Here is an 18,283-nt window from a genome sequence, read left to right as displayed (position 1 = left end):
AAACTGACTTTAAAAACCCCCTCTGCCCTTAACTTGCTTCCAGTAAAGTTTTAGTTGTAATTTCAAAGTATTTTATATTCCAGAGAGTTGAAATCCGTAATACAGAAAATGTTCTTGTCAATAGAAATCATAAAACTGTACAAAGTGCCCTAACTATGGAAAAGTAATGCTTTTCAGAAGGGCTTGCGTGGGAGTTGTATTGATGCTCTATAAATGGAAACTTGGGAATTTTTTCAAAGACAAAACATTATTAACCCAAAGTATGAAATGGTAATAATCTCCTGTAGTTTGTAGCATTAAACAAATATGTAAAAGTGCAGACTGAAAGACACAGCTAAAATGAGCTTGTAGTTAAGTTTTTCTTTCTGTACCTCATGGACGATAACACACAAACTACCTAATGCTTCTCATCCATAATCTCCTCCTCACTCCTCCTGTGCCTCCAGCAATTGGAAGAGTTCACCTTTTCTTTCTGAAAGAACAATTTTTAGTGTTTATCATTTGATTTACTTCCTCTGCTGTCTTCTTTCCTAACCACTTTTATATTTTCTGTGGCTTTTTGTTTTAAAAATGTTACTTTTTCTGAGCCTTCTACGTTTATAGAGCTGATTTTGGTTTTTTCTATTGGATTTCTCTTTAAAAACCCAGACAAACAGAAAACCATATATGACACAATCCATTGCAGTTTGGGTAATAGTCCTTATGTCAGGCTGTCTTGTTTTGTCACTCAGATTCCTTTAATTTCGGAATGCTTTTTGAAAAGATGGCCTTTGATTGACTCCTTCCTAGCTCAGTTTTATGCCTTCATTATGTCTTTGGCATTTTAGAGCTGCCAGGCTTCTCTTCCATCACACTGTACAAATTTTTTACGTATAAACAGCATGAGTAGCTGACTTTCTTCCCATTTAGGATTTAATTGCTCCCTTGGCTTACTGATCATTAGGAAGTTGTTCTTGATGAAACTATTACCTGCTTACCTGGTTTTCTGCTTACTGGTCATGGTTACAAGTCAAGTTACATCCCTTATTCTTTTCTTGGAAAAAAAATCTAAATCTCTTCAACACAGTGGTGCTGTTGGTCAGAGAAGGTTTATCTGGAAGTTTCATTATTTAAATTTGTGCTAATGAACATTTTATAAAGCACTGCCCTCAGTGCTGCAAGGGGCTTTTTTGATTTGTCATCTGCTCCTCCCCTTTGGTTCACTGACTGCCACCCTTTGTTGAGGAATGCAGGTGGTGACAGAGTTTCACATTCACCTTTGTGGCATCTTGGGACTGAGATGTGATCCAGGTTCTGCTACAAAGGTTCAAGTGTCTGTCTTTGTCAAGTCATTCAAGTGAAAACATCAGCATTCTCTGGTACCTAAGTTGCTTCTTGTTGTTTTTCTTTTCTGTTGAGCCATCTTCAACTTCATTTTTGGGTTTTCTTGTTCTGCATTCCAAACATAAATGTGTCCCTATTATTCCTGCTTTACATTGATACAAATTCTCCCTATACTTATTATCTTTTGCTTAGAGATCGAGAAGAGAGGTTGGCAGCTCTTACTGCAGCTCAACAAGAAGCCATGGAAGAACTGCAGAAGAAGATTCAACTGAAGGTATAAAAGGGTACATTAGTTGAAAAATACGTCAGTATTTCTTTGCACAGTTCAATTCCATTTGCTGTCATTCAATGTGGTTTCTCTTCCTTGCCTTGTTTATTTTCCATTCAGCACGATGAAAGTATTAGAAGGCACATGGAGCAAATAGAACAGAGAAAGGAGAAAGCAGCTGAACTCAGTAGTGGAAGACATGCTAACACTGACTATGCACCAAAGCTCACACCCTATGAGCGAAAGAAGCAGTGCTCGTTGTGCAATGTCATGGTGAGTTGGGCAGGGGGAATGCTGCTGGAATTACAAGACCAACCCAAGCCATGAAGCTACTTTTGTAAAAAGTGCATCTAATTCTTCTGCCCATAAATCAGGTGGGTTTGGGAAGGTTTAAAAGAGCTGTAGAGTTGTGGGTAGAATGCAGACTGCGCAGTGCACAGTTATTGGCTGTCTCTGCTGAAAGAAACAAGAACTCAGGATCATGAGATGGAAGAAGGTAGTTAGAAGATAGATTTAAGGCAAAGTAAAGAGTGTGGTCCTTTTCATAGCAGGCAGCTGAGCTGGGAACACCTTTTTGTAAGATTCTGTGGATATTTGAGTTTACTGTGAGTTCAGGGGCTGGTTGGCTAAGTGTTGTTGGACCAAAATTCACAGAGAAACCACATCAAGCTCAAGAAGTTCTCAAAATGAGTTTGGTTGGACACTTATAAGTGTTGGACAGGAAAAGGAGTGTTCTCTTTGTCTCCTCTCTTCCTTTGGTGTCTGATTTTTCAGTTGCTGTTGGAAGCCAAGGACATTGCTTGGCAGCGTCCCAACCTCAGCAGGGGCTCTCTGCCTGTGCCTGCCCTGCCTGTCCCAGGAATGGTGGGGGAGAGAAGCCACACAGCCACTGGGCCATAGCTGAGAGATCTCTTATTGATAACTGCTTTCACTCCTTTGCAGAGACTGTGCATTACTGGAGCCTTATATGCCACTGAGCATTATTTCTCTTTAATTGCTGCATTAAGCAAGATTGCATGGGATCACCTCAGGCAGTGCTGGAACAGAAACTCAGGCTCAGCAGGCTGGAGTCTTGCGTACTCACTGATCATGCATTTCAGAATGAAACTCCAGTATAAGGGATTAGATTAAAGTGGAAATGAGAGGAGAGCCTAACATATTTTTTAATCTATTCTTACACTGCTGGCTAGCAAGTCATGCTAATTTACTGTTAAGTCCTGCATAAAAGATGTTTATGTAAATTAGGTTGAGGAGCAAAGTACTCTGCTTGAATTTCTGAACATACCCCTGGCAAATTGGCATTTTTTGTATTACATTTAAAATACTGTTATTTACACATTATGGAATTTGCAAAGGAAAAATAACTATTAAGTTATTGTCATTACAGATTTCATCAGAAGTGTATCTTTTCAGCCACATTAAAGGGAAAAAACACCAACAAGCTGTGAGAGAAAACAGTAGTATCCAAGGACGAGAGCTTTCAGATGAAGAAGTGGTAAGTTTTGTACTATTTTTCTATATTACTTCTGGTTTAAATCTCATTCAGCTGAATAGCCTATGAAAGTCTTGAATAAGGAGTTGAACAAGACTGTTTCTGTTAGCATGGGAGTCATAGCAGGCTACCAGTGAAAAGCAGTGAAAGCAACAGTGCATTTACATACTGCAGGCAATTGCCATTTGAAGTTGATTCTTTATAAAATGTGACTAATTGTTTTTCTGTTAATCAAAGGCATTTTTCATGTCACTACGTTTATCTTTTCATCCTAAAAATCTTATACATTACAGTTGTCACCATCCTGCTATTTTCTTTGTTCCTTCTTGTTGCTTAAAATCCTTTAGTCGTCTTTTAGGTGAGCAGATGTACTGTCCTGTACATCACGTTCCATAATGCTGAAAACTGTAGTGCTAAATTACTTCAAAACGTAAGATTTGAAATGGTTTGGAAGTATTAATATTGCTAAGAAGAAAAATAGTTTTTCAGTAGCTTCTTTAGAGGAGTTGGCATTTAAGGTGATTTAGAGGAAGTCTTGAGGACATTTTTTGCTATAGCAAGAGGCTACTCTTTTGTAGAAAAGTCATCTGCATAGTTGTCTCGTTTAACTTTTTGTTGCTGCTGCCAGAATTCAACTGCAGTATTAAGTCAAGGCCTTTTCTATGAGAATTTGGGTTCTGCCACATCCAAAAAATTTGTGAATGCCCCTGTATTATATCTGTCAGGTGTTAGGAGGAAATACTGTGCAAGCCAGGTCTTCACCACTGATTCAGACTAAACTTAGTTGTGTTTGGAAATCTGTTCCCAGCCAAGCTGATTCAGATGCCACTGTCCAGTGGTTCTGATTTTTTCACTTTCCTTCAAAATTTTTTACTGTTTTTATTTACTGAAATCTCTTTGTTTTCAGCTTCTTATATCTGGTAGTAACATGTTTTCCTGTATAAAAAGCTTCAGAGAGTTACGTCCCTGAAGTACTGAGATCCACAGAGGTGATTATCACTGAAAAAGCAGAAAAAGATAACTGGAGAGGCACAGTAGTCTGGAAGAATAAATATTTGTGGAGTTGCCCTTTCCTGCCCCTTCACAGCTGTAATGAAAGTACATAAACTGCTTACTCAGTTTCTTTTTTCCTCTTGGACAGTGGTTAATGGGAGTTGTTTGGTTTTGGATTTGGATTTTAGGTGCCAGGCTTACCTAGGTATGTACGTGAGAAATTTCCTTAGTGCACCTGTTTGCCTGGAAATACCAGCTCTGAGATTTCCCAGAATCTATCCTGTTGTGGGCAGTCCCAAGTATGGATTGACATTTTCTTGGATCTCTCTGGTCTCTACTGGTACCTGCGTGGCCGCTGGTGACTGCAGTGTGGTTCTTCCTGGGCAGCTGGCTCAGAGGGAGCTGGAGGAAAACAGGAGATGGATTTCCTTGTGACTGGGCATTACACGTTCTCCACATCTATTGTGATTGCTGAACAATTCCAGTTTCTGGAGAATGGGATCAGGTGCCGACGGCTGCATTTCAAACCACCTGCTAAAAGAAAAGTTCCACTAGAGGGCACAAAGGTCCTGATTTTTGTCCCTAAATCCAGGGTTTCTCAGCAAAACATTTTGATGAGAATGTAAGACCTAGATGAAGGTTAAATGTATGTATTGCTTGAATAATGCTTAGTGCAGGAGAGAAAGGAGAGAAAGGAGAGAGCAGTTTTAACTGAATGAACAGCTTGAGAAATACTACAGCAGATTCCAATATCCTTAACCAAGATGCTGCATAGCATTTGGCATACTGGCAATGTATGGATGCTTCTGTTGTTAGGTGTTTGATGTATTCTTTATGGCTATATTTCAGTTAGTCCAAATATAAAATTATTAACTGTATTATCATAACCTGAGATTTCCTAGGCCTGAAGCCTTCTCTGCTTTTTATTACTTGTTATTTTTTGTCAAAGAGCAGTACTGAGACACTGTTATAGATCTGGGCAGTGTTAAGTAGGAAAGCAGTTTTACCAACCAGAGCAGTCTACATTGTGTATCTCTTTATTCAGCATCATAATTAATACCAACCTCACACCTAAACCATTCAGTAACTTCTCAAGTTTTGAAATACTTGAGAAAAAAATTCCAAAGTATTACAGAAGTGAACCCATATTCCAGGGATGCTTTGTAATAGTCATAGTTACTTATTTATCACTATTTTCAGTTTTTCAGTCAGTGAAGGTAACTCTAGTGAGAACATACTTGTGCTACTTAAAGTTATTACTTGTCATCTGTGATGTCTTAAGATTATATATATCTTGTCTGTGACCCTTCTTTGACATAAAAGATTTTATTTATATCACCTTTGACCTAATAAAATTTCACCTTTAACCTTATGCACTCGACACCTCAGATAACTTACTCTTGATCTTTGACTCATTTTGTGTTCAGCCTGTTCAGTATATTAGGCAGCTGCTTGGAAAGAAAGCTTTTATAAAATTCTAATCTGACCATAGAATTTCTTTACTATTACTTGAGAAATCACAGGATTTGAAATACTTTAACTTTCTCCATATTGGTAGCTCAGATTTGGGTATCTCCTCAAGACTTTGGAAACTGATTTAAGCAAATTATTATATAATTTCTCTTCACACAGTAAGAATTTTTTGTGGTTGATTGACTGTAAACAAAGTTAAAAAACTTTGTAATGGTCACGGACACTGATTCCTCTGGGCCAGGTGGATTGTAGGAACTGATCTTGCCAGAAATAAAAAGAATATGATGTATTCTAGGGGTTTTCTCTTTGCTGTAGTGTCTATAAATTCTGTAATTTTAGAGACATTTTCAGAGGTAAAGCAGACTTCATGTTGGAGCAATGTCCCACTGGTTTGGCATTAAGTGCTTACTGAGCTTAATTCCAGCATGTCTTGTGCAGGAGCTGACAGCTGGGATTAGACCATCAAGGAGGTGGATTCATTTGTGGATGTGAAATGCACAAAGAAAATAGTTTTGCTGTGAATGAAGATACAAAAATGAAAAAGCATGAGGTTCTTTCTCAGATTGTGTGGCAGCTTCATTGCACGTCAGCCTTTTGGGTTTTCTTCATTTGGGGATTTATTAGTTTCCAGCTGAAACAGTTGTGCCTTTCTCTTACAGCAAACAGCTCTTGGTTTTCTAGCAGTGGTTATCCTGTAAAAGCAAATTAAGTTCTGTTCACGTTGGTTACTTTCTTTGTAACTTTGCTTTTGTCTAGACTCTTATAGATACCTTAATTCATTCAGGTGGTAAAACCTGCAGCAGGCTAAAAGTCATCTTCAGTATATTTCTGAACCTTTCAATGCTCCCACTGCCCCACATCATTTCAGCATTATCTCCAGTGCAGTAAGAGCGTCCTGCCTGCATTATCTCTCTGCTTAAGTGCCTGGCTGCTTCCATCAAACTCTCAGCTTCGTCTGCTTTTGCACTGCCTTTTTCTGTGCTATTGATTTCCTGTCCCCTCTCTCAACATCCACCTTGCTTTTAGTTCAGCAAAAGATGTAAACAGTGCAAGCAATTTGCTTTCATTGACTTCACTGGCATCAATTAGTATGTTGGTAGTCCTGACTAATTGCTTTGCTGAATTAAAAAGCCTGTGTGACACAAAGGCCTCACTGAAAAGGTGCCTGCAAAAGCCATAGGACAACACCTGGTGATTTCATTAGGCTGAGGAGTTCTTTGCAAGGACCTTCTAGACATTTTCTTCCACTTGTAGGTCCTACAGATTCACTTTTATGCCCTTCTCCTTTCCCTTTTGTTTTTGCCTTTTTGGTCTCTCCTGGCTTGTTTGTAGAAATACACCCAAGAGCTCCCTTTGAACCAGTGTCCCAGCTCATTCTGTATCTCCTGGCCTTTAAATGCCATGGTTTAAAGGGACTTTAAGAATATAAATCATGTAATTCCATGTGGTCTATGAATGTTTCTAATAAGTGAAAAGCTCTTCTAAAAACCAGAGGCATTAGATAGCTTGGCAGGGTTTGGGTAATTTATATAAGGTGCATGCTACAATTTTGTGTATTTCAAAGAAAGATGGAGGAATATTAATGAACTGTTGTTTGCATAGGCGAAAAATGTGCGCTTTTTTAATCAGGAGAGAAAACTGATTCTATTGTCATTATATAAAGCCAACAGAGAACTTCTAAGAGGTGTATTTAGATCAAATGAAAACATAATCCCATGATGGAGCAGAGAGGTGATTGTTGTCTGAAGACTGACAGCATTAAAATGTGAGGATTTATATACAGACCTGGTTGGTTGAGCCCACCCACGTTCCTTTAGAAAAAGCTGCTGGCCAGTGACTAAAGCTGCCTGTGGAGTGTGGCTGCCCAGCTGGCTGGGGCTGCAGTGGGAGCCTGTCCTGGCCCAGCTGTGATTTACAGAGTGCCTCCTGTGCTGGCAGCTGCCCTGGACACAGGCACAGCCCTGGCAGGGTGTGCTGGGAGTCCAAAGCAGAGCTGTGCTGGTACCTCTGCTGTGCCAGCCAGGGGAGCTCTACAGCCAGCACTACACACAGGCAGAGCTCCTGGAAGTTCTAGAAGATTGTTAGATTTTAGGAGTGAAGAGTTGTTTTTCTGAAAGAAATTGAGCTGTTTTCCTAGAGGTGTGTGATACTTCCATTATTTCACGCAGAGGAAATTACTGAGAGGAAAAAGATGTGAGAATAGTTTAATGTTTTACCCTTGCTGCTCTTCATCTGAATTAACAAGGAGCTTTCTTATCTAGACATAGGGTGGTGCTAGGATTTTGCTAATTACTATTTTTTTGAATATACTATATTTTCACTGCAATTAAATTGTATGAAACTATTGTTTTACTGCTTTAGCCTTTGGAGTATTGAAAGAATGCTTTTGTTTTCCTTTCTGAATCAGTGTTTTCAAGTTCTTGTATTTAAATGAATAATAGAGTTTTATGAACTCCTCTGGGTAGCCTGTCTAAAAGATATGATTAAGCAAAATGGAAAATAATAATACTAAGCATGGTCACATTTTTAGTTTCATCTATTAGAGGAGTTTGAGGTGTTTATATTATACCTGTGGGTATGTGGCTTTTAAAAATCATTATATACAATTAATAGTTCTCTTTTTTATTCTGTAACATTCATATGTATGTTACATGTCTACCTGTATTCATAGAATCAGTCTGGTTTGGGGTGGAAGGGGTCTTAGAGCTCCTCCAGTGCCACCCCCACCATGGGCAGGACCACCTTCCACTGTCCCAGGCTGCTCCAAGCCCTGCCAGCCTGGCCTGGACACTTGCAGGGGTCCAAGGGCAGCCACAGCTCTGGTCAGTGTCCAGTGTGTCCAGCCTTGCTCTTGCCCTGCTCTTTGCCCTTCATCTCTTCTGGCATTTGGCTGCTCCATTATGACCATTACAGCACAGGGAAGTGACCCTGGCCCTGCTCTGGTGGTACTGCTCCATTTTTGGGCAGTCGGGTGAAGTGTGTGTTTCGGTCGTATGTAGAATAAGATTCCTGTTTGCTTTATCCACAGACTTCATAGTAAATTCTTTTTTTTTTCTTGGCATCTGATTATAGTTCTCCAACAGTAGCCCATTTTTCTTCTCTGTTGCTCAGGGGAAATAATCTGTAAATCACTTGCAAACAAGAGCTCCCCATCCCTGTAAAGCCTCAGGTTCTGGTTGAGTTGGCTTTACTCTTTTTTTTTTTTTCCTGAGGAAGGAAGGATTTTTTTTAGAGCCAGAGCTGTGTGTTGCTAGAGGAGTGGAATTACACCAGGCGTCTGTGGTCCATTTTTGTTTATGGCTATTTCCTACCTCATGGATACCAATGGTCCCCTTCAGCCCAGGAGCTCTGACCGTGTCATTCTGCTGTGAATACTTCTGTCCTAAAAGACATTGTCATGAACAATCAATTACAAAGTCTAATCCATGTTGCAGGTTGCAGAAGGTCTCTCAGTACCCCATACATCAATTCTGGTTTTTTTCTACTTTGCATAGCAATAGCTTCTTACCTTTAATTTATTAAAAAGTGTTGTTTTTCTTGGCAAAAATGTACATGATTAATTGTTTATTGGCTGTGCCTTTAATTTTGATAGATCATTGACTGCACCCTTCCTATTTTTGGCTTGGATATCTTGAATAATATTCCCAGCCAGTAAAAAAATCTACTGCTGGCAGGCCCAAGTGCCCTCTGATCCCCCCCTTTCTCTCAGCTGTCCTTGCAGCCAGATGATAATGTCAGTGCCTTCCAGCTTTTCTCCCTCATCTGCAGGGATGCTTTCCATGACCAGGATGCAGAATTCTCATCCTCACAGAAGAGACACCTTTACTTTGCCTTCTGTTCCCACATTTCAGAGTGACAAGTGGGAATTATATTAAAAATCTGAAGAAATACTTAAAGCTCATAATAAGAATATTATTTGCTATTTATCTTAGTGGCAGACTGGTGTCATTGAATCTATGGACAAGCAGGGTGACTGAAAGTGCAGTCACTATTAGCAGTAAAAATAGATTTTAGTTTGGGCGTGCTAAAAAGCAGGGTTAGTCCCTCATGGAAAAAAACCCTAAATGTCAGGGATGTCAGGGAAAACCTAGTTGTACAATGAAAGGTCACTCCTCAGTTTTAAATGAATAATAAAAGTTTTTTAATGCTCTCAACTCATCTTCTAAAGTAAAGTCTAGCATAGAAATGTGAATAATTAAAATTGATTTTGAGAAAAAAATATTTGAATATTCATTACTTTATGACCTGTTTCTTATATGTGTAGCACCTCTAATAACACTTATTAATTCATATTCATAAGGAATACCTTCCTTTTTATGAGTCTTTATATTTTGGAGTGGATCACTTGTGGTCCTACAATAGTATTGGGTTTCTTTATGATTGAGAATTACTGATCATTTGTGTTTCAGGCTGTCATTGTTTAAAATTAAAGTGTGCTTTTGATATAACTCATAGTCTACTTTAGCATCTGTTTCCCATATTAAATATTGTCCTAGGTTATGAGGAAAAAATAAAATACTGAGGAGTTCTGTTGAAACATATAGTAAAATCATGAACAAATATTCCTGTGATAATGCGATTTAGAATTTAATGTTAAAAAACCCTTCAAAATTTGGCAAATATATCCCTTAAGTGTTCAAGTACACAAGTAAGAAACCATTATTCCTAACTTTGGTAATAAATAGCGAAAACACTTTTTAATGATTTTCTGCAGTTACAGGAAATTGTTTCTTTTGAAACAGGTAGAGATGTAAATCCAAAAGATATATGTAGGCTTCAGAATAATTACCTATTGATTTGCTAGAATATATTCCTTATGTACCTTACCTTTATGGAAAATACTCAGTTTGATATGTATTTTTTAATACTAAAATGGTAAATGAGTGACAGCTATTATTATGTGATATAAGCTACTACAAGTATTTCTTTATAGTCTTCCTCTTGTTTATATTTTAATGCTGATGTGAGAGGGCAAGTAACAACAAGTGTTTGGAAGTTCTGAAGGCTGAATTTAAATAAATAGCTGAAGACAAATGTTTTTCAAGTTGCCTTGGTTTGCAGAATTGGGTTAGAACACTTAAGAGAATACCTTTTCTTTCAGAACTTGGGGATTCAAGGTTGGAAAGAATACAAAAATAACAGAATAACCAGCCTTACAGTATTCTGGCATTTCTTCTTCAGTTCTGGCCAGAATCCAGAAATACAGAAGGGAATGAAAATGAAAAAATAACAGAGGGGGAAAACCCTATAAACCCTTGAGATTCAGCAAGGTCATTTTGGCTTAGTTTTTTTGGGTGAAGGTCCAGTAGCCAAGAAGGTTTTCCACATCTGCACTTGATTAGTTCATAAATGACGGAGCACAGGTTGGGAGCCCTGGCTCACAGCCTGGGTAGCACTGCCAGGCCTTGCCCTGCTCCTGCTGGACTGAGGATCCCCTGCTCTGCTGCCTCCCTGAGCCTGGAGCAGGTGCCAGGAGCTCCCTGGTACCCTGCTTGCTGCTGCTGGCTTCTCCTGTGTGCTCCAAGGATCCCAGAGCCTTCTGTGCCTGCTGTGCTAGAGGGAACACTGTACTCAGGGAGGGCCAAGGATAACACAGAGACTCTGCAGCTGGGGCTGCAGCCAGGCTCTCCTTCTCTTCTTGGCTTTGCTGCAATATTGTCCTGCCTATGAAGGCATGCCCCAGGCAGAATTCATAAAAAGGCAACATGTACTTAAAAAGAAAGGAACTGGAAATAAGTATTTGTGTTGTGGTTACCTCTAATTTTAGAAGGAAGGGATTTCGTGAGGAAGAATTCTGCTTGGCACACTTCACAATTTAATAAAGTTCCTATTAATATTTTCTGAGTAGTGAAATGAATAGCAGCTTATACGTAATACAGAAAGCCAAGAAGTGTCACAGTCAAAAAGATGGGGTAGGAACATAATTTTGCAGTTGTATTCTGGTTTGATAAATACATTTTCAAGGTTTCATCTGCCAAGGACAGATCCATGGATGCTCTTGCTGTAATTAGAACAGTAAATGGGGAGGGCTGCTGAAGAGTATTGGTCTTGTGAATGGCTATTGTATGAAGAGGATGTCAGCTGGGAAATTTCTTATCCAGCTGTTGTATTTTATATAGATTACTGAGGTTCAGAATCCAGTTTAAGGTATGGTTTTCCTCATCCAAGCAGAAGTGGACCCTGCTCAGCTGTGTAGCATTTGCTGCACTGTCCATGGAAAATTTTGCAATTATGTTAGTTCTGGAGTCTGAAAAAATTACTTTTATTTCAGGAGATATTGATTATAATGCTGTTATCCTTGTAGCGTAAACATGTCATATAAGAAGCAGAGAAAACATTGGTTCTAAGAAGTACCTAGTCAACTAAAATGATCAACTTCAAGATATGAGATTAAGAGGGTAGATTTTCTGGTTCAGGCAGTTGAAGGGGACTAGGCAATGACCAGCAGGAATGTGACTTCAGGGGTGACCTTATTAGCTTTAGCTTTAATGGTTTTGGCAACTCGATTTCTCATGTAGTTTGTAGATGAGGCCCATCTGTTGCATTTGGAAAGTTTCAGGATTTTCAATGGCTTGACTAAAAGTCACAACAGTTGAGAATGGAGGGAGAAGGAAGGAATCACGGACATTTTTTGTAACTAATCCAGTTTGTCTGCTTTGTGGTGTCTGCATTTTACATGGCCATTTAATGTTAGTCTTTATCACCTTGTTTGTGAATAAAGTATTGAAAATTTTACAGAAATTTATGGCAGTTGTTCTAAAAAATACTTCAGTGTCATATAAAAATTGAGAGGTTCTATGGAGTTGTCCAATAACTACATGTGTCTGTACAAAATGCCATTCAGTATCACATAGTGGATGTTTGCTACCTTGCATTTACTTCATGGCTTTTTCAGCTGCAGACTGAGAGTTCTTCCCCTGAGACAGGTACAGGGTACCTTGGGATTTTTAACAGTAGTCCTTAGCTTTGGGTAATGCATGGAAATAACACTGGAGAGAAAGATCAGGAGTATTTCTACTCTAATAGGTCACTAAGCCGTCATCACATGGGGAGAGAGGAACATGTACAGGTGATCATGAAAAAATCCATTTCAGCATTCTGTTCTTGTTTCTTTATTTTGCAGCTGCACATCCCAGCATAGAACAGTGCCTGCTCTTTGTGGCACACATTATGTCACCTTTGTGAGAGCTGACACCTTACTTTGTAATGTTCTTGATCTCAGCTGTGCAGCTCAGAGGATGAGTATCATATATGAAAAATGATGGCAGAAATCTGATACAGAGTGACCATCATAGATGGGTCTGGTTTAATCCTGAGATAAAAGGTGTACCAGAACCAGCAGAATTACTGTGTTGTACATAAGCCTTTAAAACAGAGCTTCAGAGAAATCACACAGCTAAAATTGATATGGCTGGAACTGAAACTGCCCTGAACGTTTTTGGCAGGGTTGAATATAGATCTTAATGACAGAAGCTTCCATTAAAAAAGATCCTCTAATTAATAATGCTTCACGTTTATAATGGCCTAAATTCTCCAAAGATCTGCTGGTTTACCAATATCTGGGGATTTGGGGCCAGAGTATGCTCAGCATAGCACAGGACCAGACCAGTGATGACCCTTCACCTTGCCGTAAGAAGAAACCCAGAATGCATTTAGGGAGAGGATAAATTAATTCAGTCCCAGAAATTCTGACTGCATTTAGCAGTTTACTTATATAAAAATAATAATTAAAAAGAAGTGAAAAGATTTCAGGAAGAAGTGTCCAGATTATTCAGTTACCTTCATTACATTTATTAGAAACACACCCACCCCAAACTAATGAGTTTTGTTCCTACTTAAATGAAAGGATGACAAAAGTTTGCTTTAAAAATACTGCACTGATCTTGCTCCTTTTATGCTCTGGTGGTTATTTTTGTGATGTGTTCACCTGCCCAACTATGGCTGTGTAGGTAAAATTACTCATGAGTTTAGTTATTTAGAGGGTTGGACTTCCTGTACTTCAGTGTGACGCAGTGGATTCTAAAACCATAATTTTTTCAGGTAACTGGTGGGAGCTTAATAAAATACAGGGATAAATATTTTTCCCCTATTCTGGAGGGTGATGTAGCAGCAGCTCTCCTCAGGTGCCAGTTGTCACCCAATACCAAGCTATTTGTTATTCTTGTTTCACACCTGAATGGTGTTGATCTGCCCACAGTGATAATCCCACGCTTTGATATGTACCTTCAGAAAGTGATTGTTTTTGTGACACAAGGTATTGTTACTCTGGTCTGACTTTAACAAGCTCTATGAAGTCTGATATTAATCCACACTGCCCCGTGTGAAAGCTGAGAATGCTGAGAACCATCATGCACAGAGGTGCTCGAGTTCCTGTGAACAAATTTGTGCAACCATTGTGGGTGCTCTCCTGGCCCCACAGCCTGGAGCATGAATGTGCTTGTTGAACCCTACAATTCTCTTCAAGGCAACAGCTAATCACGGATAAGATGATGAAAAAGGAGATGAGTGTGCAGGGGGTGCAAAGCTTTGTCTCCTTGCATTGAGCCCAGCACAAGTGTGACCTCATGGTTACAGCTGCCCTGTGTGGCTGCACAGCAGCCTGGCTGCCCCTGGTGTAGCATGGTGGCCATCCCAGAGTGCAGTGGGAACTTTATTCCAGTCTGCTGTGGCTTTGGAGCAGTAACAGTTTGAAGATGTGATCAACCAGAGTCCCAGTTGCACTGTTGAATGAAGATGTAGAAGTACAGTAATAGCTCTGGTTAGTTTGGTGTGTTACCAGTACTGCATCTTCACTGCAGGGACCTGAGTTAGGCTCCTGGAGGTGCTGGGCTTGGAACCTTTGGAAAGCAGGGATGTTAATACCAAATCCCATGGAAATCATTCATAAATATCTTTCTCAGTAGATGTCACAGGAGCAGTACCCTGAAGTGCTTGGTAGCAAAGCAGCAGTGCCGTGGTCTGTTCTGAGGAAGTCCTTTCTTTTCTTAACATTGTCAAATTCCAACCCACCTGTTTCCTGTGCAATTTGAACCTAAGGACTGGATTTCTGGTTTTAAAAAGAAAATTAGTGGAAAAGGTATTTTTGAGTGGGTGTTGAGGGACACATCTCTCTGAGGAGACAAAACTGAGCTGGGAGTTGGGGATTCATAACAAGGATAGGGATGGTTAATTCTGCCCTCAGCAGCTTGGTGGAGAACTAATTCATTGCAATGTAGTCCTGCTCCAAGGGCACAGCCTCTGGAGATACCCTGAGAAGGTTTTCTTTTAAGCACTTCTTGCCACAACCAAGTGGAGAATATTAAGGGAAAATGCCTACAGATGCTGTTAAAATTACCTTACAAAAGACTCTAGCAATCTGTAGCAGCGTGTATAGTGTGAACAACTTGGACAATTCATTGAGGAAAACTGCTCAGGTGTGCTGGGACTTACCAAAGGTAGGCAGAGGAGCAAAGAGAAAGTCAACATTATCTTTAGAATTTGCTTGGAGGATAATGTTGGTTTGCTTATGTCCAGTACTCATTCAGTAGAATTAGACCTACTAATTCAGTATGCATTTTGCATTCCTGTGATTTAGAATAGATATTTCATTTACTATTTCTACCAGATATATATTCCTAGGTTATACCATGCAGCACTGCTTTCCAAAAACTAAATGGTCTTTTTCCAGGAAATTTCACAGAGATTTATTTTGTTTTCAACAGGCGCAGCATTTTCCTGAATCAATGAAAGAAAATATAGATTGTTTTCTGGAAAACACTATAAATTTCTTTTGCACTTCACCTTTTACTTAGAATTTTAAGGGTACTTACCAAAAGAGAAAGAATAACCGCATCTGATTGTGGCCATAAGGATATTTAAGGATAAATTATCCTACCAAAGCTGTGATGGTGACCTATACTTCATAATAAGTTTGGTATTTTGTAAGAAAACAGATACAAGCCTCAGTGTATTAAAAATTGTGTAAATACATTCTAATAAGTGGCATTGAACTGGTTGTTTAGCATTTCTTCACTGGGGAACAGAAATTTTACCAGTATTTTGCCTAAATTCAAATTTTTTAATGTGAGAGGAAAAGTAATAGCCCTATTAATAAACAGTAATGTTGTAAGTAGTGAATAGTAAAAAAAATAAAATACATTTCAATATATTTTAATGAAGACTAAGATATGTTTAGATTTTGATGAAGAATTGATATAAAAACCAAAATTAGCTTATTTAATGTAATGAGTTATGTTGGTAGGGCAGGTTTCCTGTAGCTGTAAAAGGCAGCTTGGAGGAGAGAGAGGATGTCAGCTGGGAGTCCGTCCTTGTTACATAACAGTTTCTTGAAAAGAAGGCACAGTATTTCTTGTTATGCTTTTAATAATTTTTTCTCCCTTTTTAGAAAATACACAGCTTGTTCTCTCCAGTGTGCAATAATCTCTTTCCCAAGATGTATTTTCAATTTTGGCTTCATTTTCATAACCTTCAGTTAAATGTTTATCACTGTTTTTTCCTGGGAAGATAGTCTGTATCTCCATCACATACTATAGCATTAAATATTATTTCAATATTTCTGCAGGAGCACCTGTCATTAAAAAAGTACATTGTGGACATTGTGGTTGAGAGTTCTGTTCCTGTGGAACCATTAAAAGGTGGAGAGGAGAAACAGAAAATTAAAAAGAAAGCCAAAAAGCTAAAGGCACGGATGAACTCCAGGTGATACAAATTTCTTTTTATTTTTTTTTCCTCTAAGTTTTGTTTTAAACTTAATCTTCTGTCCTCTAGTATGAGTGCAGTGGAAGACTGAAAAAAATGTGAAATTATTTGCTTTGGGAGGGTCTTGAAAATAACACTGATGAGCCTAATTTATGGCCACTTTCTCTGATTGAGAAAGAAAACTGAGTATCGATCTGGAGCCCTTGGTTTCACCTGTTAAGAGCTTTTCTCATAATTGGATGCCAGTGCCCTGCCAAAACTGTAGCCTCTTCTAGCATACAATAGCATGTTTAAATTTGTGTAAACCATGCCTATTTTTCTTTCTAGCTATTGATTTTTAAATGAAGTATCAAAGAAAATCAATAGTAATCAACAAATAGAAGTCAGCCTGCTGTAGTGTCAAATCCCATGACTAAATTTAATTGTTTTTTGTTGCCTGTCACAACAAGAATAAAGTTTGAAATATCTTAAAGAAGAAAGTGAGTTGTCAGACGTGCAATTTGTTCTTAGTCTAAAAAGTGACATCTGCAAATCAGTGTGATGTGCAGGACATCATTATATCATGGAGTAGCAGTGTCACTCTTTATGGCTGAATGGTCCCCAGTTCAGGTTAATGCTCAGCCCAGCATTTAGCATATTTTTGCATTTCTCTCTAAAAATACTTCTCTGCTAGGTAAGAGTCGTTGTTACACATTTTCTCTGCCTTTTTTAAGCAAGAAGGCTTTCAAATAAAAGACAAAAGCTTGCACAGATTTTTAGAGCTACATCAGAAGTGAGATGGTTTATTAACTCCTGGCAGGCACATCATCTTTCAAACCCACAACACTCTTACAGTGTGTTATTATTTCTGACTGCTCTCCTCTTTGGATGAGCAGATCCACTGTCTGAATAACACAGTTGGAACTGGGTAATGTTCTTCAGGTTTCTGGTTGCTCAGGATGCAGAGTTATTCATATGACCTGTTGATTTAATGGAGTTACTGGGTCCAGTTTTAATTATTTCTCCAGGGCTGCTTCTGTTGAATTTAGTTAAAGATTTGTCAGACCTTGGAATGCAAGTTGAAATAAAAATTTATTGTTGGCACAGAGAGGAGAAAAGCTTTTTCAGAACATTTTGAGTTTGTGTGTGTCAGACTGCTGTGTGAGTCAGCATATTCATCATCAAAAATTGTGATTAAAACAATAATAAAGAGCCATCATTGTGCAATGGTGATGTACTATTGAAAAATACAGTGAAAGCTTCAAAATCTAAGGTATATTGAGGAGACATGAACTTCATGTTCATTAAGCTTGGTTTTACTTTTAAAGGGTGGCTAGAGTTTTCAATGGCTTTGCTGTCCTTGAAGATAGCTCACAGTTAACTAGAAGATTTTCTGATGTTAACACAAAAGACTTACTAATAAAAATGTCCAGTAGCAATGTAAAGCAGAGGTATTTTGATGTTGCCAATTCAGTTTCATAGGTGTTAGCAGATTGTCTGCACACCATGTTTTAGGACATATTTGCAGCTTTTCTCTAGGAAAGTAAATAGTTACAACCAGTGCCCTTACACCTCAGCACTTGAAATGTCACAATCATTTCAGTTTCTAGAAAGCTGTAATATTTTAAACTGGAAAAAAAAAAGAACTGCAACCAAATAGGTTCCTGTTACACTCCTGAGTTTTCAAATCTTAAATCACTCTTGTAGTCTCAAAGCAGTGAAGGGCAGAGGTGAATGAGGGGACAGATTGGGATCAATGGGATATTAGATGTATTGAGAAGTTTTGTTAGTCTTATTAATTATATTTATAACCCTAAGCCATTTAACTGGTGCTATCAGTAACAACTGATATATAGGTAAGTAAATTATCTCAGGTTATCATGTATGTGCTGTTAGCAGGAGGATGTTTGGACACTCACACAGGAAAAGCAGGGTTGGTGAAAGCTGAGTGGCAGCATTAGAGGTGTGCTTAGCAGATAGTTGGTACAGGCTTTGCAGGGGATTTCAAGCACTCCAGCCATGTGCATTTAGTAACAGGGTTTTGGGGTGATAATTCA

At 38.7% G+C, this 18,283-nt stretch overlaps 1 protein-coding gene across 1 annotated transcript in view; it reads left to right on the top strand.

Annotated features, from left to right (window-relative positions):
• SCAPER (S-phase cyclin A associated protein in the ER) overlaps positions 1-18,283 on the top strand; it is a 135,798-nt gene that overhangs the window by 40,281 nt on the left and 77,234 nt on the right. Inside the window, exons 18-21 of the mRNA XM_083870732.1 lie at positions 1,516-1,597; positions 1,712-1,864; positions 2,979-3,086; positions 16,111-16,247. Of these exons, the coding sequence (XP_083726858.1) occupies positions 1,516-1,597; positions 1,712-1,864; positions 2,979-3,086; positions 16,111-16,247 (480 nt within the window). The remainder of the gene's footprint in view (positions 1-1,515; positions 1,598-1,711; positions 1,865-2,978; positions 3,087-16,110; positions 16,248-18,283) is intronic.

Source organism: Zosterops lateralis, assembly GCF_965231275.1.
Source record: "Zosterops lateralis genome assembly, chromosome: 13".
NCBI classification, from domain to species: Eukaryota; Metazoa; Chordata; class Aves; order Passeriformes; family Zosteropidae; genus Zosterops; species Zosterops lateralis.
Note: the sequence above shows the minus strand (reverse complement) of the source record. Positions and strands in the feature narration are given on the sequence as shown.